Source organism: Pistacia vera, unplaced genomic scaffold (genome assembly GCF_008641045.1).
Source record: "Pistacia vera cultivar Batoury unplaced genomic scaffold, PisVer_v2 Contig363, whole genome shotgun sequence".
In the NCBI taxonomy this organism is placed as follows: domain Eukaryota; kingdom Viridiplantae; phylum Streptophyta; class Magnoliopsida; order Sapindales; family Anacardiaceae; genus Pistacia; species Pistacia vera.
The window spans coordinates 481,755-508,281 of NW_022196183.1; the positions used below are offsets into that span (position 1 = coordinate 481,755).

The following is a 26,527-nucleotide window of genomic DNA, read 5'->3' on the forward strand; positions in this document are numbered from 1 at the left end:
TGGTGACCGGACTTCAAGGAATGGTCATCGGCAGACGAGGCTTCTTCCTAGGCAGGCGTGAGAAAAAAAATGGCCATCTCCAGGGTGACTCCACAATAATGCCACTTGGGCAGAAAAAAAACGAATTGAAAAAAAAACAACCTAGAATTGCTCTGATACCATGTTACAAACAGAGAACTGATTGTAATTTTCTCATATTGTATTGACAATTATACATCAATATATAGGAAATAAAGAACTAATCTAGGAATAAATATCTAATCTAGGAAAAAAAAAAATCTAACTTCCTATTTTACAATTTGTTCCTATTATGTATTATTACAATCCTAATATCCTATTATAGATTTATACACTCCTATTTTACAGATTTGTTCCTATTACGTATTGATTACAATCCTAATATCCTATTATAGATTTATACACTTAATCATGCATATCTGTAAGATTTTGCATGATTATCTACAACAAAGGCCAAAAGAAGCAAGAGAACCAACTTGTCCCACGACTTAAAATATCTTCTACACAACGATCTTCGAAAATGTTTTCGTTTCTTACTTGCCAAATCACCCAAAAAGTAGCTAAATCCTAATAGCATAACAACACAAGACTGTGGCCTTATCTCCTCTACCAGAACCAAAATTGTAGTTTGAAAGAAAATCACTACAAGAGACTTGAATAACCCACTTCATTGTTGCTGCTTGGAGAAGTTTGTGCCATGCTCTTAAAGAAAAACTACAATGCAAGAAGAGATGATTTGTAGTTTCAATATTAAGACACAAGAATGGGGTATTGGAAACATTCTTTGAATAGCATCACCTGTATTACTCTTACCAAGAAAGATGGTCCAAGCAAAAATGTTGACTTTACAAAGCATTTTGGGTTCCCCAATCATCAGGTGGTTGAAAAACCCCTAACCGATTGCATGCTTCGTTAGCCTATTAATCTGATCCTCTCTTCTCTACCATAGCCATTTGATTCTCTTTTTGTTTTTTCTATGTCTATCGACAGCCAATTGTTTTCTCTTTTTTATGAAAATAAGCTCCTTGATCAATGACAAAGTCTCTTACCTGTCTACACTGTTCAAACAATTGTTCTATATGAATGGTCTCCTCCTTTGCATAAATGTTTTTTAGTGTCTTCATCAGTGAAATTGAGATCCTTATCACCTGACCCTACTTCTTCATCAGATGTATCTATACCACTGTGATAGGCACCATTAGCAATAATATCAACCTCATCATTCAACATCTTCTCCTCTAACTCATTGAAACACTTCCCAGCTGTAAGGATAGCAAGCTCTTCAATGTCAAACTCAGAAAATTAGTTTTTTCTATTCCGTGAGTATGAGCCCTCTTTCGATTCTACCTCTGATTTAAGCTCATCTACTATAATGGCAACTTCTGATTGTGAAGCATATATTATATTACTATCATGTTAGTTCTTTGTTATCATTGTTAACTTCAATTTATGGGTTTATCATCTAAAGATGTTTTTATAATGTGTTTTGGCTGTATTGTTTTCTTGTCAGTTGCATTTAAGAAATATGGAGATACTAACTTCTAGTAATTTATGTGAAAATATGGATGCTTAGTTCCCTATTTCGTCTTTTTTGATATTCTGATGTTATTAACCTTTGTCTGGGGCAGTACTGGAAGTTGGATGCTGAAGGTTATGAGCACACATTGGTTCTTTGTTGTAACAATACCATGTATTTTCTTATGTAAAATGTAGGAAGATAATGTATCAATCTGTTTTATTCTTAATTTTTGTTCAGTATTATTATGGAGTACATAGATGGTACTAGTCTCATTTCTCCTGTCAGAGTTTAGCAAGTTTCAGTAGGGGAGGTGATCTGCTTTTTAACTGTACATGCCAGCTTGTTCACATTTTGAACTTCTCGTTTGCAACTATTTTAATATTGCATATTGATTCTAATAAAAGTAAAAGAAAACAAAAGTGAATGTATGTTGCAATTTAGTGCACCATTAGATCTCATTAATTGCCTTCCTATTTGTGAGACCAGCACTTAATAGGTCAATTAGGTATTGATCCTCTGTTTAAGTATTTATACTCTTGGTTTCTCAGATCAACAATTTGTCAATTTTAAGACTACAATCCTGAAAATTGTGGTCTGTAACCAAATATTATAGAATGTGCTATTTTAATTCATCAAGATAAGTGCCTTCGGCAACTTTTTAAATTTTTGTCATGTGGGGTTGAAATTGGATTAGCTTCCTTCTGTTGGGAAGAAAATGAGAAGAATATGAACGTTTCATTGGAATGTTTGGAAGTCAATCTTTTCGTTTCTTCACTGCACTTTTCTTATTTGTCAAATTGCTGCCTGTTTCCTTAAAGCATCACATTTAATGTTTTTGAAGGCTGGCTTCCTAAATTTAGGATTGTATTGCTGCAGGCAGTTTTAAATTTACAGGTCCCTGTGGAGCATTCAAAGGAAGTTAGTGACTGTAAAAATTTGATTAAGACCTTGGTCATGGGTAATTAATCCTTTTCTATTATTTCGTCTTATTTCCTTTTAATGCAATACTTTGTAATAAGCATTGGCAGAGTTCGTGAAACCTGTAATGCTTGCGACTATCACTTAAATCTTCTTCATTCCATTGTTAATGATTTCATGTCAAAACTAACCAATCTTTGGCTGGATTCATTTACAGGAATGAAGACTATTATATGGAGCATCACTCATGCACATTTTCCCCGATCTCAGGTTTTTCACTAATTTAATGTTTGTATTCCTCATGTCCCTTGACCTTAATTTCCGTGTAACATTTCTGCTTTCTTAGGTTTCCCCTCCCACTCATGGAACCCATCAACATGTGCTCGGTTCATCTTCATCTAACTTACCAGCACCTAAAGCATTCAAAGGGATGAGGGAAGAAGAGGTATTTTTCATAAGATGATTGGTTCTAATAAAGGTTTCCTTGTGGGATTAGCTTTGTCTGAGTTTGAGTTTGGGCAGGTGTGGAAAGCCTCTGGTGTCTTAAAGAGTGGTGTGCATTGCTTAGCTCTCTTCAAGGAGAAGGAAGAGGAGAAAGAAATGCTTAATCTGTTTTCCCAGATTTTAGCTATTATGGAACCTCGAGATCTCATGGACATGTTCTCGTTGTGTATGCCTGAGCTTTTCGAGTGCATGATTTCCAACACTCAGCTTGTTCATATATTTTCCACCCTTTTGCAAGCTCCTAAAGTGTACCGGCCTTTTGCAGATGTTTTGGTTAATTTTTTTGTTAACAGTAAACTCGACGTTTTGCAGCATCCTGATTCACCTCCAGGAAAATTGGTCTTGCATCTCTTTCGGTGTATATTTGGTGCTGTTGTTAAAGCCCCTGCAGATTTTGAACGTATATTGCAGCCTCATGTGCCAGTTATAATGGAAGTTTGCATGAAAAATGCCACAGAAGCTGATAAGCCTCTCGGTTATATGCAACTTCTTCGAACAATGTTTAGAGCACTTGCTGGATGCAAATTTGAACTCTTATTGCGTGACTTGGTTCCTTCTTTACAACCCTGCCTAAATATGCTATTAACAATGCTTGAGGGTCCAATGGGGAATGATATGGGGGACCTCTTGCTGGAACTTTGCTTAACCTTACCTGCTCGGTTAAGTTCGTTGTTACCATACCTTCCGCGTCTGATGAAGCCTCTGGTTTTATGTCTCAATGGAAGTGATGAACTAGTTAGCTTAGGTTTAAGAACACTGGAGTTCTGGGTGGATAGTTTGAATCCTGATTTTCTGGAGCCTAGTATGGCTAACGTGATGTCAGAGGTGATTTTGGCCTTATGGTCTCACCTGAGGCCTGCACCCTATCCTTGGGGTGGAAAAGCATTGCAATTACTTGGCAAGTTAGGCGGTCGTAACAGAAGATTTCTCAAGGAGCCCCTTGCACTAGAATGCAAGGAGAATCCAGAGCATGGGCTGCGCTTGATTCTTACGTTTGAGCCCTCAACTCCATTCTTGGTGCCACTGGATCGATGTATAAATCTTGCTGTAGCAGCTGTTATGCACAAAAATAGTGGCATGGATGCTTTCTACCGGAAGCAGGCTTTGAAATTTATTTGTGTTTGCTTGGCTTCTCAGCTTAATTTGCCAGGAAATTTTGTTGATGAGGGGTACACACCAAGACAGTTGTCATCATTGTTAGTTTCTACCTCAGATACATCTTCTTCCAGGTCGGAGACATCAGATTTGAAGGTGAGTTGAATATAGAACTATCTTGCTGAAAATAGTACCTGTTAGCAACTTAATTGCGTATTTGAAGCACACCATGTGTATGCTTTCTGTAGCTTATGTTTTCTGGTTGTGTAAAGTTTACAATTTTATTATAGAGCTTTCAAAAGTACTAAGGAATATCATCTGCATGCATTTGCAGCTCTCACGTTGTAGTTGTATGTTTTCACTTGGTAATTGTTGTATCTTTTTCAAATAGTCCATGGACTGGGCTAGAGACTTGTTGAACTCATAGAATATCTTGTATTGTTTACAAATTTTATTATTCACCTATCGTTTGAAAGTGCCAATAGAAATTACATGTTATTATCTCCGTATTTAATGTCATGCATTCTCTAGCTTTTGATCTGTTGTCCTATTTTTTCTTGTATCTGTCAGCCTTTTTTCTTAAATATTTGTGGGCTTTGTAACAAATCACTGAAACATTTCTGTAGCATTATGTCACGGTAAATATTCTGCTACATGAATGATAATTGGTGGATTGTTCTTGCAGACTGATTTAGGTGTGAAGACGAAGACCCAACTTATGGCAGAAAAGTCTGTTTTCAAGATTCTATTAATGACTGTCATTGCTGCAAGTGCAGAACCAGATCTTAGTGACTCCAAGGATGATTTTGTTGTCAATATCTGCCACCACTTTGCAATTATATTTCACATTGATTATACCTCGAGTAATGCTTCAATTCCTACTGCTGGGCTTGGGGGGCAAATGCTGTCCTCAAATGGAAACGTTAGCTCCAGGTCTAAAAATAGCACTGCTTCCAACCTAAAAGAGTTGGATCCTTTAATATTTTTAGATGCTTTGGTTGATGTGCTGACAGATGAAAATAGGCTCCATGCAAAAGCTGCTCTTAATGCTTTAAATGTGTTTGCTGAAACGCTGCTGTTTCTTGCTCGCTCAAAGCATGCAGACATGCTGATGTCAAGAGGAGGCCCGGGTACTCCTATGATTGTCTCCAGTCCATCAATGAATCCTGTATATTCACCACCTGCTAGCGTGCGCATACCAGTTTTTGAGCAACTTCTGCCCCGTCTTTTGCATTGTTGTTATGGAAGTGCATGGCAAGCACAAATGGGAGGTGTTATGGGACTTGGTGCATTGGTTGGAAAGGTTACTGTCGAGACTTTGTGCCTTTTCCAAGTTAGAATTGTTCGAAGTCTGGTGTATGTGCTTAAAAAGCTACCTATTTATGCTACCAAAGAGCAGGAAGATACAAGTCAGGTTCTTACACAGGTTCTTCGAGTGGTGAATAATGTGGATGAAGCAAACAGTGAGCCGCGTAGGCAAAGTTTTCAAGGAGTAGTTGAGTTTCTTGCTTCAGAATTATTCAATCCTAATGTATCTATTACCGTGAGAAAGAATGTGCAGTCATGTTTGGCCCTTTTGGCTAGTCGGACTGGTAGCGAGGTGTCTGAGCTGCTTGAGCCTTTATATCAACCTTTGCTTCAGCCTCTTATAATGCGGCCATTGCGGTCAAAAACTGTTGATCAACAGGTATATATGTCCTTATGTATTCATATATGTAATGTAGCAGTTTTCTTTACTTACTTTGTTAGGTTTCTTATAGGTTGGAACGGTTACAGCTTTGAATTTCATTTTAGCGTTGAGACCTCCTCTTCTCAAGTTGACTCAAGAATTAGTGAACTTTCTCCAAGAAGCATTGCAAATAGCCGAGGCTGATGATACTGTGTGGGTTGTGAAGTTTATGAACCCCAGAGTGGCCACATCATTAACTAAACTCAAAACAGGTTGCATTGAGCTACTCTGTACTACAATGGCATGGACAGACTTTAAAACACCAAATCATACTGATCTGCGTGCTAAGATAATATCCATGTTTTTCAAGTCTTTGACCTGTCGGACACCAGAAATTGTTGCTGTTGCAAAGGAGGGTCTACGGCAGGTTTGTTGAGTGTCTGTAGTTGTCATATACATTTGACAGACATATAATTACATATAATGGTTGCTGTTGTCATTGAACTATTAAAATGCTTGTGATATCTAAATTCTATACAATTTTTTTATGTATGCAGTTATTCATATAGACATGAAAAGCAAATACAGCTACTACATCTTACTGCATAGAATGTCAACAGAATGTATAATGTCATCATATCTGTACCATTAACATGTACCAGAATGTACTACATTTCCATGTAGCTCTGGACTTATCTCTTCAGATAGTAATTTTCTTATTGCAGTTCTGAGAGGAGTGTTCTGCTTTCATCTTAGAGCGTATTTTTATTTTCAGCAAGATATCTTGATCATTATGAACGGTTCTTCGAATTAGATTGACCATGATTTCTACCAATTTTCATTTCATTTCATTTTATTTTATTTTTTTGAATTGTTACTAGTGTTATGTTTAGTTTTACTCTTAATTGCTGTTCTTTATATATTTCATTCTTTGATCAGGTCATTAATCAGCAAAGGATGCCTAAGGAACTTCTTCAGAATAGCCTCAGGCCTATATTAGTCAACTTGGCAAATACCAAGAATCTCAGCATGTCTCTTTTGCAAGGTTTGGCCCGCNATTTCCATGTAGCTCTGGACTTATCTCTTCAGATAGTAATTTTCTTATTGCAGTTCTGAGAGGAGTGTTCTGCTTTCATCTTAGAGCGTATTTTTATTTTCAGCAAGATATCTTGATCATTATGAACGGTTCTTCGAATTAGATTGACCATGATTTCTACCAATTTTCATTTCATTTCATTTTATTTTATTTTTTTGAATTGTTACTAGTGTTATGTTTAGTTATACTCTTAATTGCTGTTCTTTATATATTTCATTCTTTGTTCAGGTCATTAATCAGCAAAGGATGCCTAAGGAACTTCTTCAGAATAGCCTCAGGCCTATATTAGTCAACTTGGCAAATACCAAGAATCTCAGCATGTCTCTTTTGCAAGGTTTGGCCCGCCTGCTTGAACTGTTGGCCAATTGGTTTAATGTTACCTTGGGTGGAAAGTTGTTAGAGCACCTTAAGAAATGGTTAGAGCCTGAAAAACTTGCTCAGAGTCAGAAATCATGGAAGGCTGGTGAAGAGCCCAAAATTGCTGCGGGTAACATGTCTAAGTTATGTCTTGTTAATGCAGTTTGGTTAACTTGTTTAGATGTGCACGTATTAATGAGATCAGAGTTATGTTTCTTTTTCTTTGCAGCTATTATTGAACTTTTTCACTTGCTTCCTCAAGCTGCATCAAAATTTCTTGATGAACTTGTAACCCTAACCATTGATTTAGAAGGGGCTCTTCCCCCAGGACAATTCTACAGCGAGATTAATAGTCCATATCGCCTTCCACTCACGAAATTTTTAAATCGATATGCAACACTTGCTGTTGATTATTTTCTTGCTCGATTAAATGAGCCAAAATACTTTAGAAGGTAGGTTTTTGATGCTCAATTGAAGTTGTTAACATATTTACTAGCATATCAATGAGATTCGTCAGTATTTTCTTCTTCTCTCATTTTCTTGTCCCTTCTGTTCCAACATCTAGGTTTATGTATGTAATACGATCAGATGCTGGCCAACCGTTGAGAGACGAACTTGCAAAGTCCCCACAAAAGATACTTACAAGTGCCTTTCCTGAATTTATGCAAAAACCGGAAGCAACAACTACTGGATCTTCAACTCCACCTGCTACTTTAATGGGGGATGAAGGCCTCACTGTTCCACCACCTGATAGTTCTAATCAATCATCTGCAGCCCCTGCTGCAGCATCAGATGCTTATTTTCAGGGTCTTGCACTCGTCAAAACATTAGTGAAGTTAATACCTGGCTGGTTGCAGAGTAATCGTATTGTGTTTGATACTTTGGTTCTTCTTTGGAAGTCACCAGCAAGAATATCTCGTTTGCACAATGAACAAGAGCTCAACTTAGTACAGGTAAAGTCATTCACTGTTTAGGCTTGATTTAGTTTTAAAATTTATTACCTTAGGATCTGCTGGGAAGTTACTCTAATTTTTTCATTTTTCCCGTAAAATGTTTGTGTGAGTCAATTGACATGTGGTCCTGGTTCTTTTATATTCTTGATTCTCATGTGCAGGTGAAAGAAAGCAAATGGCTCGTCAAATGCTTCTTGAATTACTTACGTCATGACAGAACTGAAGTGAATGTTCTCTTTGATATCCTTTCTATCTTCTTGTTTCATACTCGCATTGATTACACCTTTTTGAAAGAGTTTTATATAATTGAGGTAATTAAATCTTCATATAATCCTATTTTCAGTTTTAAACTTGTACTAGTATGTTGGTGTCTGTGTAACAAATTGTTACTGTCTTTAGGTTGCAGAAGGTTATCCCCCCCACATGAAGAAAGCACTTCTCTTGCATTTTTTGAACCTATTCCAATCTAAACAACTTGCTCACGACCATCTGGTGATTGTGATGCAAATGCTCATTCTTCCAATGTTAGCTCATGCATTCCAGAATGGCCAAAGTTGGGAGGTTGTTGACCCTAATATTATAAAAACAATCGTCGACAAGCTTCTTGATCCTCCAGAAGAGGTGATCTCCCAATTAGAATTTGTTTATTGCAATTATTTTAGCAGTTTTTCTGTTTTGATTTATATAATGTCTTCACTTATATATTGATTATTCTTTGCCTTTAATTTACGAATATTCTCTATTTCTTACATAGGTTTCTGCTGAATATGATGAGCCATTGAGGATAGAACTTTTGCAACTTGCTACGTTACTTCTTAAGTATCTCCAGAATGATCTTGTTCATCACAGGAAAGAACTTATCAAATTCGGTTGGAATCATCTCAAACGGGAAGATAGTGCTAGTAAGCAGTGGGCATTTGTCAATGTGTGTCACTTCTTGGAGGCCTATCAGGCCCCAGAAAAAATTATTCTCCAGGTAACTTGCAATGATGCATGGACAAATAGATCTATAAACTTGATATCTATTTAATTGTTTTCACTAGTTACAGCCTTGTCAGCAAGTTCTTGATCACAACAGCAATTTATGTTTATTTGGCATCCATTGTGAGGTCCTAGGAATTTTTGTTGCTTGCAAATTTTTCTTGTTACTGTCAACTTATCTTCTGTGGAATACTTTTTGCTTGTACGATAGTGGACTAGTTAAAGCTTCCAGACGTGCAAACTACGGTACCTGCAATTCCTAAGTTTTTTTCTTTATAAAAGTATACATGTACAGCTTAATGCTACACGTGGCTTTGTGATAGTTAATTAATTTGAGTGAACTATGTAAATTTCTGGAGTACTCGAGTGTTTTAACATGTCTTGTGTTGCTGTCAAATCAACATATTTTCAATTGAGTACCTCTTCAGCATAGTTGAGTTCAAAAGTTGCTCATATGAAATTATTGACTCCATGAATATTCGTTTATTATTTTCTCTTACTATTAATAAAAATTTATTGATGTGGGTTTGAAAATCAGGTTTTCGTTGCACTTCTAAGAACTTGCCAGCCAGAGAATAAATTGTTGGTCAAGCAGGCCCTTGATATACTAATGCCAGCATTACCAAAAAGGTTGCCTCTTGGGGATTCTCGAATGCCAATTTGGATACGATACACCAAAAAGATTTTNTTTTTGAACCTATTCCAATCTAAACAACTTGCTCACGACCATCTGGTGATTGTGATGCAAATGCTCATTCTTCCAATGTTAGCTCATGCATTCCAGAATGGCCAAAGTTGGGAGGTTGTTGACCCTAATATTATAAAAACAATCGTCGACAAGCTTCTTGATCCTCCAGAAGAGGTGATCTCCCAATTAGAATTTGTTTATTGCAATTATTTTAGCAGTTTTTCTGTTTTGATTTATATAATGTCTTCACTTATATATTGATTATTCTTTGCCTTTAATTTACGAATATTCTCTATTTCTTACATAGGTTTCTGCTGAATATGATGAGCCATTGAGGATAGAACTTTTGCAACTTGCTACGTTACTTCTTAAGTATCTCCAGAATGATCTTGTTCATCACAGGAAAGAACTTATCAAATTCGGTTGGAATCATCTCAAACGGGAAGATAGTGCTAGTAAGCAGTGGGCATTTGTCAATGTGTGTCACTTCTTGGAGGCCTATCAGGCCCCGGAAAAAATTATTCTCCAGGTAATTTGCAATGATGCATGGACAAATAGATCTATAAACATGATATCTATTTAATTGTTTTCACTAGTTACAGCCTTGTCAGCAAGTTCTTGATCACAACAGCAATTTATGTTTATTTGGCATCCATTGTGAGGTCCTAGGAATTTTTGTTGCTTGCAAATTTTTCTTGTTACTATCAACTTATCTTCTGTGGAATACTTTTTGCTTGTACGATATTGGACTAGTTAAAGCTTCCAGACGTGCAAACTACGGTACCTGCAATTCCTAAGTTTTTTTGTTTATAAAAGTATGCATGTACAGCTTAATGCTACACATGGCTTTGTGATAGTTAATTAATTTGAGTGAACTATGTAAATTTCTGGAGCACTCGAGTGTTTTAACATGTCTTGTGTTGCTGTCAAATCAACATATTTTCAATTGAGTACCTCTTCAGCATAGTTGAGTTCAAAAGTTGCTCATATGAAATTATTGACTCCATGAATATTCGTTTATTATTTTCTCATACTATTAATAAAAATGTATTGATGTGGGTTTGAAAATCAGGTTTTCGTTGCACTTCTAAGAACTTGCCAGCCAGAGAATAAATTGTTGGTCAAGCAGGCCCTTGATATACTAATGCCAGCATTACCAAAAAGGTTGCCTCTTGGGGATTCTCGAATGCCAATTTGGATACGATACACCAAAAAGATTTTGGTTGAGGAGGGTCACTCTATTCCAAATTTGATTCACATTTTCCAGCTCATTGTACGTCATTCAGATCTCTTCTACAGCTGCAGAGCACAATTTGTACCTCAGATGGTGAATTCTCTTAGTCGACTTGGATTGCCATATAATACTGCAGCGGAAAACAGGCGCCTTGCCATTGAACTTGCTGGATTGGTTGTCAGTTGGGAAAAACAAAGGCAAAATGAAATGAAAGTAGTAACTGATTGCGATGTCCCCAACCAGATGACTGATGGATTCAATCCTGGCTCTGCTGGCACTGACCCGAAACGTCCAGTTGATGGATCTACATCTTCTGTTAAAGTAGAACCTGGTCTTCAATCCCTATGTGTCATGTCACCTGGTGGTGCCTCATCAATCCCTAATGTAGAAACACCAGGATCTGCCGGCCAACCTGATGAAGAATTCAAACCAAATGCTGCTATGGAAGAAATGATTATCAATTTTCTTATCAGAGTGAGACTTTCTTTCCAATTGTGATTTTATTTATAGTAAGATCTAGTTAAGATGCCAGATTATAGTTTACAATTTTTGGGAGTCTGCTTCCCCATTATTATCTTTTTATAAATCTAAAGCTGTCTGATTAAATGATGATTTGCTTGATTCCTGCTTCTTGGAAGTAAATTGCTTTGATTTTGTTGTATGAGTACAACATTGCTTAGCATTATTTGTGGGATATGTCTATTGTCCATTTATTTCTATTTCACTGCCTTCTTTATCAAAATCCCAAACTCCCAATTCTTCTTTTATTTTACATAATAATTGTAAAACAATTTTTAGTCCAGTTTTGGCTTCTTCAGGTTAGGAGATGCTCACAATGCAATTGTCTGAAAGATTATGGCGAATTGGTCTCTTCATTTATCATACTTGCATGATCAAATCTTTATGCGATGAACCTTCTAATTCATCTTGTTCTGCCACACTTCTTATGGACAGGGTTGTATTGTTATTTTTATTTTGAGGTATTGAGTTAGTGGAGTTTTTGATGAAGAAAGCCATTTTTCTTGTCTGTCTGAAAACAGGTGGCATTGGTCATAGAGCCCAAGGACAAGGAAGCAAGTATTATGTACAAGCAGGCTTTGGAGCTACTTTCACAAGCTCTGGAGGTGTGGCCAAATGCCAATGTTAAGTTTAATTATTTGGAAAGGTTGCTAAGCAGTATTCAACCAACTCAGTCAAAGGACCCTTCCACAGCTCTTGCACAGGGATTGGATGTCATGAACAAGATCCTGGAGAAGCAGCCACACTTGTTCATTAGAAATAACATCAATCAGATATCTCAGGTATGTTCCCTTATAAATCAGGCCTTTGATTTTCGCAAAGTTTCTCTGCAATTACCTAAATTTTCACATTTATCATTATTTTCATATTTTTCAGATTCTTGAACCTTGTTTCAAGTATAAAATGTTAGATGCTGGAAAGTCGTTGTGCGCCTTGTTGAAGATGGTCTTTATTGCTTTCCCTCTAGATGCGGCAAGCACACCACCTGATGTAAAGCTTTTGTATCAGAAGGTCGATGAGCTAATACAGAAGCATATAAATATGATTACAGCTCCTCAGACCTCGAGTGAAGATAACTCTGCTAACTCAATTAGCTTTGTGCTGCTTGTCATCAAAACCTTGACAGAGGTGCAGAAGAACTTCCTTGACCCTTCACTCTTTGTTCGTATCTTCCAACGTCTGGCACGAGATATGGGATCTTCAGCAGGATCTCATCTGAAACAAGTATGTTAATGCCACTTTTATATGTATATATATATATGTATTTCCAGTTTACTCTCTTATCAAATTCTTATGAGGCTTCAAGTGTTTGTCCATTAACATTTTCCTACTGATGCCTTTTATGATAATGTTGATGGTGAGGACGAATATGCTGTCGGTCTTTGATGGTAATGATGTTTTTTGCTACTTATATTTCTAGAATTTCACTTAGGGTAAAATGTGATGCCAGGCATGACCGGTAAATGCTGGAAAATTTCAAATATTTCTGTAATTTATGAGATTCTGCTTTCTGTTAATAACAACCTTTTTTTTTTTTTTTTTGATGTCATGCTCTATAGGATTTATTCTGTCTTAAATATTAGGCTGCATTTATGCTGCATCTAATACTCCTATTTCTTCTAATGCATGCATTTGTCATTGTTTTTCCAAGATGATACTAATGTGTTTTTCTGTTGCTTCTTTATGCACTGATCAGATCATTGGATTCTTTTTCGAGTCAAATGGAGTTAATAGCAGGGATTCTAGTCTTCATGTTAGTTAAACATTAAGTAATGAGGTCATGATCCTGCTATATAGGTTCTGTTATAGTGATGCTGTTTGAAGGGTGCTTTTGGTTGATTTAGGTTTCATCTTTTAGAACATTGAACTCCGTATTTTGTTTGGAGGACAAGAATGGGGTGCACTTCTTTTCTCTAAAGTTCATTATATTTTGTTTTGTGGATTCCCTCGTCTCTTACCCATGTCCTCGAGTGCAACACAATTATTATCTGATCATGATTTTTGACCTTGTATGATGTACCGTTTTCCTTACTTTCTCGGTTATGGATCTTATTTGCAATTGTCAATTCAACTGATGTCATGCCATCTTATTTTGTCCACTTTTAATTTTTGTTCATATAAAGAAGTTTCACGTTTGAAAATGTCAAATTAAATGCCATGAACTAGTTTCTCCTTACAATCTTAGTGCTGTAATTGTGTATTTCCTTTCTGATTTTGATGAGCATGGCACTCGATATATGTTTTATATTTATTTTTCTTGAAATCCTTGAAGTAAGATATCCTTCACATCCAGGGTCAGCGAGCTGATCCAGATTCTGCTGTCTCTTCGTCACGTCAAGTGGCTGATGTTGGAGCGGTCATCTCAAATCTAAAATCTGTCTTAAAGCTTATAAGTGAGAGAGTCATGCTTGTTCCAGACTGCAAACGAACCGTGACTCAACTATTGAATGCCTTGCTCTCAGAGAAGGGTACTGATCCTAGTGTGCTGCTTTGCATACTTGATGTGCTGAAAGGGTGGATCGAAGATGACTTAAGCAAACCAGGCACATCTGGCCCATCTAGTGCATTCCTCACTCATAAAGAAATATTATCTTTTCTTCAGAAGCTTTCACAGGTTGATAAACAGAACTTTTCCCCCAGTGCCATGGAAGAGTGGGACAGGAAATATCTTCAACTTCTTTATGGAATTTGTGCTGATTCAGATAAGTATGTACCTTGCTTTGAGTTCATTGTCATTATATTTGATTTCAATACTCGTAACATGATTGGTTGACTTCCAGATATACTTTGGCTCTACGTCAAGAGGTGTTCCAGAAGGTTGAAAGGCAATACATGCTTGGTTTACGGGCAAAGCATCCTGAAATGAGGATGAAATTTTTCTCACTGTATGATGAATCTCTTGGGAAGACTTTGTTCACAAGGCTGCAGTACATTATCCAATTTCAGGACTGGGAAGCATTGAGTGATGTCTTCTGGCTTAAACAGGGACTTGATCTCATTCTAGCAATCTTGGTTGAGAATAAGCCTATTACACTTGCTCCAAACTCTGCAAGGGTTTTTCCACTTGTGGTTTCAGGTTCTCTTTCTGACAGTTCAGCAATGCAGCACCAGAGTACAGATGTTTCAGAGGGTCCTGATGATGCTCCTTTAACATTAGAGAACCTTCTTCTGAAGCACGGACAATTTTTGAGTGAAATGAGCAAACTTCAGGTTATTTGTTAAATTTGTGTATTTACTTTTTAGGATCTTATTTGTAGTGTGACATTGTTCTAGTGCAGAACTACATTTACCTTCTTGAAGTCAACTATGTTTTTTATGAAGTCTTTTTATATGGAATCCCAAGAACAATTTAGTCACTGTATTAGAAAGCATTTCTATCTAGATTTCAAATTTCTAATTAGGTTTTTGTTATTTATTTATTTGTCACTGGAGTTCATGGCTTGGCTTATGTGGAGAAATATTTTTCTTGTATTTTTACATTTCAACAGCTTATATACGTGGCCCTAAGTTGTTTGTAAGGAGACTTGGCCTTTCATAAACTGGCTTGGTGGAAAATTTTATTTTGGATACATGTCATTTATCACATTTAAAGTTGACCTTGTTTCCTTCTTCCAGGTGGCTGATCTTATTATCCCATTGAGAGAGCTGGCTCACACTGACGCGAATGTTGCATACCATCTGTGGGTGTTGGTATTTCCCATTGTCTGGGTGACCTTACACAAAGAAGAACAGGTCGCTCTAGCTAAACCAATGATTAATCTCCTGTCAAAGGATTATCATAAGAAGCAGCAAACGAGCAGACCAAATGTTGTGCAAGCACTTCTAGAAGGACTCCAGTTGAGCCATCCTCAACCTCGGATGCCAAGTGAACTCATTAAATACATAGGAAAAACTTACAATGCGTGGCACATAGCATTGGCTCTGCTTGAAAGTCATGTAATGTTGTTTATAAATGACACAAAATGCTCTGAGTCTCTAGCGGAGCTGTACCGTTTGCTCAATGAAGAAGATATGAGGTGTGGGTTATGGAAGAAAAGATCAATCACTGCAGAAACCAGGGCAGGACTTTCACTTGTTCAGCATGGTTACTGGCAGCAGGCTCAAAGTCTTTTTTACCAAGCAATGGTTAAGGCTACTCAAGGAACATATAACAATACGGTGCCGAAAGCTGAAATGTGTCTTTGGGAAGAGCAATGGCTTTACTGTGCTTGCCAACTTAGTCAGTGGGATGCATTGGTAGACTTTGGAAAGAGTATTGAGAATTATGAAATACTACTTGATAGCCTATGGAAATTGCCTGATTGGGCATATATGAAGGATCATGTAATCCCAAAGGCACAAGTGGAGGAAACTCCAAAACTTCGTTTGATTCAAGCCTTTTTTGCCTTACATGATAGAAATATGAACGGTGTAGGGGATGCTGAAAGCATTGTGGGGAAAGGTGTTGATCTTGCTTTAGAACAGTGGTGGCAGTTGCCTGAAATGTCAGTTCACGCGAGGATTCCTCTTTTGCAGCAATTCCAGCAGCTAGTTGAGGTTCAAGAATCTGCAAGAATTCTCACAGATATTTCCAATGGGAACAAGGTTTCTGGCAATCCTGTTGTTGGGGTACATGGAAATCTTTATGCTGATCTCAAGGACATCCTAGAGACTTGGAGGCTGCGAACTCCAAATGAGTGGGATAATATATCGGTTTGGTATGATTTGCTTCAGTGGAGGAATGAAATGTATAATTCTGTCATAGATGCATTCAAGGAGTTTGGCAACTCAAATCCACAACTTCATCATCTTGGTTATCGTGACAAAGCTTGGAATGTAAATAAGCTTGCTCGCATTGCTCGTAAGCAAGGCCTTTATGATGTTTGTCTGACGATACTAGAAAAGATGTACGGCCATCCCACCATGGAAGTACAGGTATTAAATGCTATTAAGAATCTCTATGTCATCTAGGAAAGTAAAAGAACTATTTTTCTCTTTGCTAAATGGTTTGCAGCTTCTCAGATATTTTTGGAAGCCTCATAATAGAATATTCTTTTACCAAGGAACAAGTAGTTATACTAATGATTTGAAGTTCTATAATGGGATTTCTAGATTATTAAATTTAATTAGGTGTGAACTTTATGATGAGTCTATATTGTTAACTTGTCTTTAGTCATTTATTATGATTATCTAATTGCTGATTCTGTTGCATATTGCAGGAGGCCTTTGTTAAGATAAGAGAACAGGCAAAAGCTTACCTGGAGATGAAGGGGGAACTTAGCAGTGGGCTGAATTTGATCAACAGCACTAATTTGGAATATTTTCCTGTGAAACACAAGGCAGAGATTTTCCGTCTCAAGGGGGATTTCCTGTTAAAGCTAAATGACACTGAAGGAGCTAATATTGCATATTCAAATGCAATCAGTCTTTTCAAAAATTTGCCTAAAGGGTGGATAAGCTGGGGAAATTATTGTGACATGGTAATCATATGATCTAATTTTTCTTGCCTTCAGATCATCCGACTCAAACTTGGTACTGATCTGTTTTTTGATTTGTAACTACAGGCGTATAAAGAGGGCAATGATGAGGTTTGGTTAGAATACGCTGTTAGCTGCTTTCTTCAAGGTATTAAATTTGGCGTTTCTAATTCCAGAAGCCATCTTGCTCGTGTTCTATATCTTCTGAGCTTTGATACTGCCAATGAGCCTGTGGGTAGGGCATTTGATAAATATTTGGAACAAATACCCCATTGGGTTTGGCTTTCTTGGATTCCACAGCTACTACTTTCACTTCAGAGAACAGAAGCACCTCACTGCAAACTGGTCCTACTAAAAATTGCCTGTGTGTACCCGCAGGTAGATTTCTTTACAAATGTGTTATATATATATACTAGGTGTTTCATTTTTGTAAGCTTGATCCTCTCTTTTTTTGAACTATCAGGCTCTGTATTACTGGCTCCGCACATATTTGCTTGAACGCCGTGATGTTGCTAATAAATCTGAACTAGGTAGAATTGCAATGGCACAGCAAAGAATGCAGCAAAATGCCTCTGCTGCCAGTGCTGGTTCTCTTGGATTGGCAGATGGAAATGCAAGAGCACAGGGTCAGGGTGGGGGTATTTTACCTTCAGACAACCCAATTAATCAAGCCACTCAATCTGGTGGGATTGGATCTAATGATAGTGGTAATTCTCATGGGCAAGAACCTGAGCGGCCGACAACTGCAGAAAGTAGTGTGAACACATCCAATGATCAATCTGTGCAACAAAGTTCTTCTGCCACCAATGAAGGTGGTCAAAATGCAATGAGGCGTAATGGTGCTTTAGGTTTGGTAGCTTCTGCTGCCAGTGCTTTTGATGCTGCAAAAGATATAATGGAGACCCTCAGAAGCAAGCACACAAACCTAGCTAGTGAACTTGAGGTGAACTTTCGGTCCTGAATTTCTTGTTTTACTTGAATGATGATTCATACAGTATCTAGAGGATGCCATACTAGCCAAGTGCAAATAACTGCTAGACCAGAAAATTGTACCTTGCTTTTTTTGTCAATGTGAGGAAGAATAAATTTAGAAAACAAGAAACAGGACTAGTGTATCTCTTAATTGCTCTTGATACTGCCATCATTTTGCTTGATGCCACTGAAATTGATGAGATAACACTAGGAAGTCGCTTTTAATGTGAGAGTTGTTTTCTGAATCTGTTTGCAGAGTTTACTTACGGAAATTGGTTCAAGATTTGTTACTCTGCCAGAGGAGAGACTTCTGGCGGTCGTAAATGCTCTGCTGCATCGTTGTTACAAGTATCCTACAGCTACAACAGCAGAGGTTCCGCAATCCCTAAAGAAGGAGCTCTCTGGTGTTTGCAGGGCATGTTTCTCTGCAGATGCTGTGAACAAGCATGTTGACTTTGTGAGAGAGTACAAGCAGGATTTTGAACGTGATCTTGATCCAGAAAGTACAGCTACTTTCCCTGCTACCCTCTCTGAGCTGACTGAAAGATTGAAACATTGGAAAAATGTTCTCCAGAGCAATGTTGAGGATAGGTTTCCAGCTGTGTTAAAACTGGAAGAGGAAAGCAGGGTTTTGCGTGATTTCCATGTGGTTGATGTAGAGATTCCTGGACAGTATTTTGGTGATCAGGTGAATTATATTAGTATTTAGTTATTCAATTTCTGTCATCATGGTCAGTTGAATTGTTCATAAGTCATGATGGTGAAAGTTGAGTTGGAAATTCTTTTTGTTTTTAATGGCTGCTCTGTTAATCAAACTCCCTATATTTCCCAAGAAGAGGCCTATTAAAAAGTTGGAAGTTAGATAACAATAATGCTGTATTCTTTCATTGGTATTTGTTGTTATTCTTATTGAACTTTTCTATTCAACTTCTCAGGAAATTGCCCCTGACCATACCATTAAGCTAGATAGGGTTGGATCTGATATACCAATAGTGCGAAGGCATGGAAGCAGTTTTCGTCGTTTGACTTTGATAGGCTCTGATGGCTCTCAACGACATTTCATTGTTCAGACATCTTTGACCCCTAATGCTAGAAGTGATGAACGAATATTACAGCTTTTCAGGGTCATGAACCAAATGTTTGATAAGCACAAGGAATCAAGACGCCGCCACATATGCATCCACACACCAATTATTATTCCTGTTTGGTCACAGGTGCTGTGCTTGCTTTTGTCAATATTTATATCTTCTATTTTTCGTTTCTTTCTCTGAATGTATACACATGGTGATAAGGAACCAGATAAGAAGTCAGTGTAGCATGAGATGCGTGCAGAATGTACCTTTGACCAAGATAACCATTCCCTTTTTATTTCCATGTTCATTCACTTGTATTTATTGAGTGGTGATTGATGACTAGCCTGTACAGAGAGTTCTGTGAGGATATTTTGTCTAATAATTGAAATGTTGCATGACCAGGTTCGCATGGTTGAAGATGATCTGATGTACAGCACCTTCCTTGAGGTGTATGAGAACCATTGTTCTAGGAATGACCGAGAGGCTGATCAACCTATTACTTATTTCAAGGAGCAGTTAAACCAAGCTATATCAGGCCAAATCTCACCTGAAGCTGTTGTAGATCTCCGTCTCCAAGCTTATAATGATATAACAAAGAATTTTGTGACCGAGAGCATTTTCTCACAGTACATGTACAAGACACTGCTGAGTGGTAATCATATGTGGGCTTTCAAAAAGCAATTCGCCATCCAGTTGGCCCTTTCAAGTTTCATGTCTTTTATGCTACAAATTGGGGGAAGGTCCCCAAATAAGATTTTGTTTGCTAAGAACACTGGGAAGATATTCCAGACAGATTTTCACCCAGCTTATGATGCAAACGGAATGATAGAGTTTAATGAACCAGTGCCTTTTCGTCTGACAAGGAACATGCAATCATTCTTCTCCCATTTTGGTGTAGAAGGCCTCATCGTGTCTGCAATGTGTGCTGCAGCACAGGCTGTGGTTTCATCTAAAGTAAGTTTTCTGTAAGTTGTTTCATTTAGCCAACAGATTTAGGCCACAGGTAGAATGTTGATTGTGGGTTTTTTGTTTTTTTGTTGCTATATTGCAGCAAAGCCAGCATTTATGGTATCAATTAGCCATGTTTTTCCGTGACGAGTTGCTATCATGGTCGTGGAGAAGACCACTTGGGATGCCTATTGCCTCTGTTGCTGGAGGGAGTAGTTTGAACCCTGTTGATTTCAAACACAAGGTTAGCACCAATGTGGAGAATGTTATTGCCCGGATCAATGGAATAGCGCCTCATTATTCTGAAGAGGTAACGCAAGTTTGCTTTTTCATACAAGTTGGTTGAATTTGAACATGTTTGATGGTTTTTGATTTGATGACATTTCTTTTGTTTTGGCATTCAGGAAGAAGATGCCATGGAGCCACCACAATCGGTGCAGAGGGGCGTCACTGAGTTGGTTGAGGCTGCCTTGACCCCCAGGAACTTGTGTATGATGGATCCAACATGGCATCCATGGTTTTGATTGTAAATTATGAATTACTTTTGCAATCGGTATTGAATGTGATAACGAAATTTTGTATATAAGAATCCGAGGAAAGTTGTTTAATATAAAGTCTCTCTCTGCATATTACTGAAGATGTTATGGTTAGCTGCATTGCGTGGATGAAACACTAGGGACTTTTCTATTTTGTTAGGTGATTAATGCATGATCTAATTATTGACCTATTGTTACTCCCCAAGTGACCTGTTCTCCAACGATCATTGCACTAGTGGTGTCCAATGTTGAATCATTGTTTTAAAAGCCCGACCGGAGGGCAACCCGCTCTGCTACTTGGGTCACGGTTCAACCGGTCTAATCGGTTGGACCGGTGATATCATCACACATTATAATGATGTTAGCATATTTTTAAAAAAAAAAAATTTATTTTTTTAGATTTCTATTTTTTAAGAAAACAATAACAACTTAATTACTGTTCAACATGATTCAAAGTTTAAATTCAAGAATAATCTCAACATAACTTAAGTATTTAACAACAATTCAAAGTTCAAATCTAAACATAATGTTGTATTTACATATTAAATGATAAAATACATAATAAGTAAGAATATAATTCTCATATTAGACGCCACTAAACACAAAGGTAATCAAATTATAATTTGATGATGAAGGCTCCGTTTGGTTCATTATTTGGTAGTTTTTAGAATAATCTTTTAAAAAAAGTTAAATTGGGTGGGTATTACGATGTAGAATTTTAAAAATTAACATAAATACCCCTTATATTTATTTTTTTACTAAACAGCCCCAAATATGATATTCAAAATTAACAAAACATCCCCAATCCACTCATAAATAAGGACAGTTGGCCACCACTGCCGGAGAGTGGTCGGAGCTGCTGTATCGACGTATGACCGGCTTGATATTGCCGGTCGTGTGCCGATATGTCATTTTCTGGCCAAATCCACCATGGATCTGGCTGAAAAAGGCCAAATCTGTGACTAAATCTGGCCATTGACTGTCCAACATGATTCAAAGTTATTGTCTTCTATTTTTTAAGAAGACAATAACAACTTAATTACTGTCCAACATGATTCAAAGTTCAAATTCAACAATAATCTCAACATAACTTAAGTATTTAATAACAATCCAAAGTCGGCGTATGACTGACTCGATATTGCCGGTCGTGCGTCGATATGTCCTTTTCTGGCCAAATTCACCGTGGATCTGGCCGAAAAAGGCCAGATCTGTGGCTAGATCTGGCCATATTTGCTCGTCAACGACGACCAAAGATACGGCCGTCGTTGATGGTCAACAACGACCATGTGTTTGCCGTCGTTGACGACTGGCTACGACCAAAGATCTAGCCCCAGAAAAGGCTAGATCGACGCACTACTGGCCAGATTCAGCCAGTAGTGCGCCATTATACCAGATTCCGACCATTTTCTGGCGGTAGTGGCCGGAATCTGGTAAATATGGGTTGCTAGGGTTTTTTTGTAATTTTTTAAAAAATATTTAGGGGTTTTTAATTAAATTAACAAATTTAGGGGGTTTAAAAAAAGTTGAATAATATTGTGAGTTTTTGCAATTTTACTGTTTAACTTTATTGGGAATACTAATAATAGTATTCCCAAATGTGAGCCAAACGAAGCCGAAATTTCTGAATAAGGTCAGAGAATATAACCAAAATGTGGCAGGGACAACATTCCAAAATCAAATATACTCGTAAGGTGGGATTTACAATAGAAAGAATAATGATTTCATTCAATAAAATGTATGAACAATTAAAATACAACACTTCAGCAGACACACGGGATTGGGAAAATCATGTTGACAAAAATTGTTGGTTTACAGTTTACACACTACTAAATTTTATCTGCACCTTTGCCGTGAAAAACTAGGAGATCCTGTTGGTTATGCACCTCTGTAATTTCTACTGGTAGAATCCATTGCTCCGTAGGGTCTGCTTGAAGCACCCATTGAATCTCGAAAGGACGTGTATGAGGCTTTAGCTGATTCTGGCAGAGTCCATCGGAATCGACACCACGAAGCATACAGCCAAGAACTACAATACACAAACCTCAACTATTTAATCTGGAAACCATAAATCATTAGAGCAAACGATATGAACATGATCAAGGCTCGAATGAACACAAAAACCAGATCTTGAACACAAAAATCACAGCTTTCTGACCAGACCAAGCACCGATCCAAAGCAACAACGTAAACCCACATATATAAAGCAAGATCACAGGGTAAAAGAGTGAGAACCCATCAAGAAAAACACAAGAAAACTAAAAAAAGGGTACGCGATTTCAAGGATCAAAACTGCAAGAGCCCTAACTGGATCGAGGAATGGAGTTGTCGTCGACGAATGAAGCTGTTGCCGTCGATTTCTAGCGAGGAACAGAGCTGTTGTCGTCGATTTCCGGTGAGGGAGGAAGATGCCATCGATTTCCAGCGAGGGAGTTCAGTTGCGACTTGGTGAATGCTGAATGGTTGCGATTTCAAACTTAGGGAGTGGAGTTGATTGCGATTTTAGTGGGATTTCAGAGAGAAATTTTCGAAGAGAAGCTGAGAAACTGAGAAAGAGAAGAAGCTGAGAAACAGAGAAAGGAAATCGATGGAATGAGCTATGATTAGGGGTTTTTGAAATCAGACCGGTTTATCCGTCGGTCCGGTTAGACCGGCGGTTCATTGACTTTATCCAAGTTTTGACTGGGTTAAAGCAGCTTAATGCATAATGACGGGTTTAAGGTTGACTCGAACCAGACACTTGACCGGTTCCCGGTCCAACCGATTGGACCGGCCAGTCCGGTCCGGTTTTTAAAATAATGTGTTGAATTGAATAATAATATGATAGGCTTCGTGAAAAACATAGGACCGATAACATCTCTCATAAATGGATCGGGTAAATATTCATCAAATGGGATAAATAATGTGACCATAAAAGACTCACAACATCAATTTCTAGGGCTTTCTTGTAGTTTCAGACTTAAATCAATTTTGACTCGAATAACTTTTTAGTGTATTTAGTAAAATTGTGATTTAAAGGTGTTGCGAGTTTCAAAAACTATGTATGCCATTTATAATTAATGAATTATATTTTTAAAATACTAAAAAGTATATACAAATAATTATAAATTACTTGTTTAATTTAAAAAATTAAAGAAATCACCAATAGATCTCATGAGATTTGCAAGAGGGTGGAGACATATTTAACCTCCTCTTATAGCCAAATGTTATAATATGTGCCAATAAATCCACATGTAAGCGAGTCAAGTTGAGTCAAAGCTTTAAGCTAATCGAGTTCGATTCAGTTGTTACAGTGTTGGGCTCGAGTTCGAGCTAGAGCTTGAAAATTTGAGCTCGAGCTCACAAAAACAAAAAACTCTTTTCAAATTGAAATATGCTAAGCTTAAACTCAACTCCACAAAACTCAAGCCAAGCTCAAGCAAGTGATTTGGCTTGGTTGACACCCCTAAATCCACCGAAGTCAAGTTTGTACTGATGATGCCAATGGTGTTAGAGATCTGTCTTTGGTAATGGTGTGGTGGGTTGTTTTTGATTTTATACATGTAAAAATTAACTAATAGAATAATTTTTTTCATAAAACTAATTATTTTAGAATCACTTCACTAAACATTAAAATAACAATAAAATAATCTCAAACTAGTGTACAATAATGAGGGTTGCCTTCTAAGAGTAAATTCAATTGAAGTAAGCACAAAAAGAAAGAAAGGGCGTGAACCTAACAAACCACCAACCAACCAACCACTAGCTAAATTAAATATAACTAAAGAAATAATCAAATGGGTTTTGGTTTGAGTTTGTGAGCTAAGGATGGCGAGAGCTGGAGGTATAACAAACGCAGTGAACGTGGGAATTGCTGTTCAAGCTGATTGGGAAAATCGTGAGTTTATTTCTCACATTTCTCTCAACGTTCGTCGCCTTTTCGAATTCCTCGTCCAATTCGGTACTCTCTCTTTCTCTTTACTAAATTTAAACCCTACTGCTCTTTCTTTTAGTTTACCCTTATTTTTGTTGACGGTCAAACTAATCGAAATTTCAGCGATGACTAGATCTCAATTAATTTATCTCGGATGGTCGTGGTCATGGTCTTTTGTTTGTCTCATTACACTTTGGTTTTGAGTTCTATTTTAATACTTGCGTCTATCTATTGTTAATATTCCGAGTTGTTGATTATCCGATTCGTTGAGACTATTTCTCCGGGGAAGCAAAATTGGGGACATTGAATCTTGCGTACTCACTTTTGGAATTTTATTTTCTTACACTGAGTTTTAGTTCCATATTTAAATTTTACTAATTGAGGCTGTTGTATCTTGTTCTTTCAGAAGCTACAACAAAGAGCAAATTAGCGTCATTAAATGAGAAGCTTGACACGCTGGAGCGTCGATTAGAACTGCTTGAAGTCCAAGTGGGTACTGCATCAGCTAACCCCCATCTTTTCACTACTTGATGTCTCAAATCATGTGACTGTAGAAAAGCAACTTCATGTAAGCGTCTTCTTCTGTGTTGTGAATGGATCTCTTGGTCTTCTTGATCTTTAATCCAATTGCAAAGTAATTTATACTTCAGTTGATCATGATTGGGTGTAATAGAAATCTTTATTGTTTTGTGTTGCCATTTTGTGCATGTAATACATATTCCTGGGTGTATGCTATTTACAGTGTCTCCAATTTCTTTTTTGGTTCTGTGATTTTTGACAAAGTAAACCTGTTACAAGAGGATCACCCATGAAATTTAAATCGCACTGGTTCATTTTCATGAGATGTGTTTATTTCTACTTATACCTTGTTACATATTCTCTTAAGTGGCTTCATGAATTTTCTTTATGATGTTCTCCCTGATACATTTTTGTCTCCTATTATCTTTTGTAAGTGTTTAGTGGCCATCAAGTCTGACACATTCCCTGGACCTTAAGTCAGTGGAACTTCTTTAGCAGGAACTATACTCTTCCACTATGCTGTCATCAATATTAATTGTTAATGCTGGAAATTTTGAGCTGATTGTCTCTCTTGTTATTGCTTGCTGTCACCTATGATTTCGTAATGTTTTACCTGAAACGAGGCATCAATTTTGGCCTGTGCAGTTCTTCAATCAATGTGGTATGTCTAACTAGGAATTCTCTACAGCCTTGTGATGGCATAATGCTGGACAACATTACAATACCATATGAATTTGACAATTAGACTTATCTGATGCAAAATTTTGCTCAAGTTGAACAATTTTAGTGAATTTGTTAGGTTTGCTATACCAAGCATTTGATGCCTTCTAGGATGTTTTTCAAGTTATTGGTTCTCTGACTCTTGGATCATGTCAGTGTCCTAGGAATATGTGATTGCAGTTCATGGCACTGAAAAAATTTTGATTACCTAGGTGCACATTGGAGCAATATAATCACAAGGAAGAATGGTTTAACCTCTGTACTTCCAACCTAAAAGGTTCCTTATCGCTAGATTGGTGTTGGCAGTAATGTCATCTAACATTCTCTGTCCTCAAGCTCGCCTTCAGTACTTTCAACCTAAAAGGTTCCTTTTGTCCATATTAGTATGGATATTATGTAACCGGACCAACTCTGTCCTCAAGCTCACCCTAAAATTTGCAATCCAGCGTGTGTGAAAATGAACAGATGATTTGTCCCATATCTGCTTCGATTTTGCCATGATTATTATGTTTTATATATGTATATTACTAGTTTCTATAGAAGGATAATGAACCTGAATTATTGACCAATAAAGATGGATATGAATTACATGTGTCTTATCTTAATCCCGCCAGTGTTAAATAATCACGTTAAGTTTTGGACAATAAGTTGCCTGTTTTAATGTGGTTTTACTCACAACTGAAAAGGGGATCAGATACTACTGGCCTTGAATTATGCTAGAAAATTTCAATCTACATCACACGCCTGTTATGCCCAGCTTTCCTTTTGACAAGTAGCATCATCTTATTAATTTAAAAAACTGTTTTAACTTTAATATTTTTGTCTCAGTTCTTTTATTGATC

General features: G+C 37.3%; 2 protein-coding genes across 3 annotated transcripts; both read left to right on the forward strand.

Annotated features, from left to right (window-relative positions):
• Positions 1-1,781: 1,781 nt before the first annotated feature.
• On the forward strand, positions 1,782-20,719 carry LOC116140123 (transformation/transcription domain-associated protein-like). The gene is made up of 29 exons (XM_031425750.1): positions 1,782-1,797; positions 2,379-2,495; positions 2,673-2,725; positions 2,802-2,900; positions 2,978-4,210; positions 4,740-5,741; positions 5,815-6,150; positions 6,663-6,768; positions 7,154-7,306; positions 7,406-7,628; positions 7,742-8,129; positions 8,291-8,440; positions 8,529-8,621; positions 9,844-9,972; positions 10,106-10,327; positions 10,871-11,506; positions 12,073-12,333; positions 12,428-12,775; positions 13,845-14,257; positions 14,332-14,761; positions 15,167-16,465; positions 16,750-17,010; positions 17,095-17,385; positions 17,471-17,950; positions 18,236-18,667; positions 18,915-19,193; positions 19,455-20,006; positions 20,104-20,310; positions 20,405-20,719. Exons 1-29 carry the CDS (start codon positions 1,782-1,784, stop codon positions 20,522-20,524), a joined length of 10,329 nt encoding a protein of 3,442 aa, XP_031281610.1. The 3' UTR covers positions 20,525-20,719.
• A 3,537-nt stretch (positions 20,720-24,256) lies between these two features.
• Positions 24,257-26,192, forward strand: LOC116140079 (protein BRICK 1). Of its 2 annotated transcripts, XM_031425714.1 has the most exons (3): positions 24,257-24,473; positions 24,853-25,014; positions 25,898-26,192. In XM_031425714.1, the coding sequence occupies exons 1-2, from the start codon at positions 24,341-24,343 to the stop codon at positions 24,975-24,977; spliced, it is 258 nt and encodes an 85-aa protein (XP_031281574.1). In that variant the 5' UTR covers positions 24,257-24,340; the 3' UTR covers positions 24,978-25,014; positions 25,898-26,192. The 2 variants fall into 2 exon arrangements, with proteins under 2 accessions (XP_031281574.1, XP_031281573.1); XM_031425713.1 differs by lacking the exon at positions 25,898-26,192 and having other exon boundaries at positions 24,258-24,473; positions 24,853-25,285.
• Positions 26,193-26,527: the final 335 nt, after the last annotated feature.

Coding starts and splice junctions, on each gene's coding strand:
- LOC116140079 (XM_031425714.1), top strand. CDS start 24,341: ATGGCGAGAGCTGGAGGTATAACAAACGCAGTGAACGTGGGAATTGCT. Junction 24,474..24,852: donor CGAATTCCTCGTCCAATTCG/GTACTCTCTCTT, acceptor TTGTTCTTTCAG/AAGCTACAACAAAGAGCAAA.
- LOC116140123 (XM_031425750.1), top strand. Junction 4,211..4,739: donor CGGAGACATCAGATTTGAAG/GTGAGTTGAATA, acceptor TTGTTCTTGCAG/ACTGATTTAGGTGTGAAGAC. Junction 20,007..20,103: donor AGGCTGTGGTTTCATCTAAA/GTAAGTTTTCTG, acceptor GCTATATTGCAG/CAAAGCCAGCATTTATGGTA.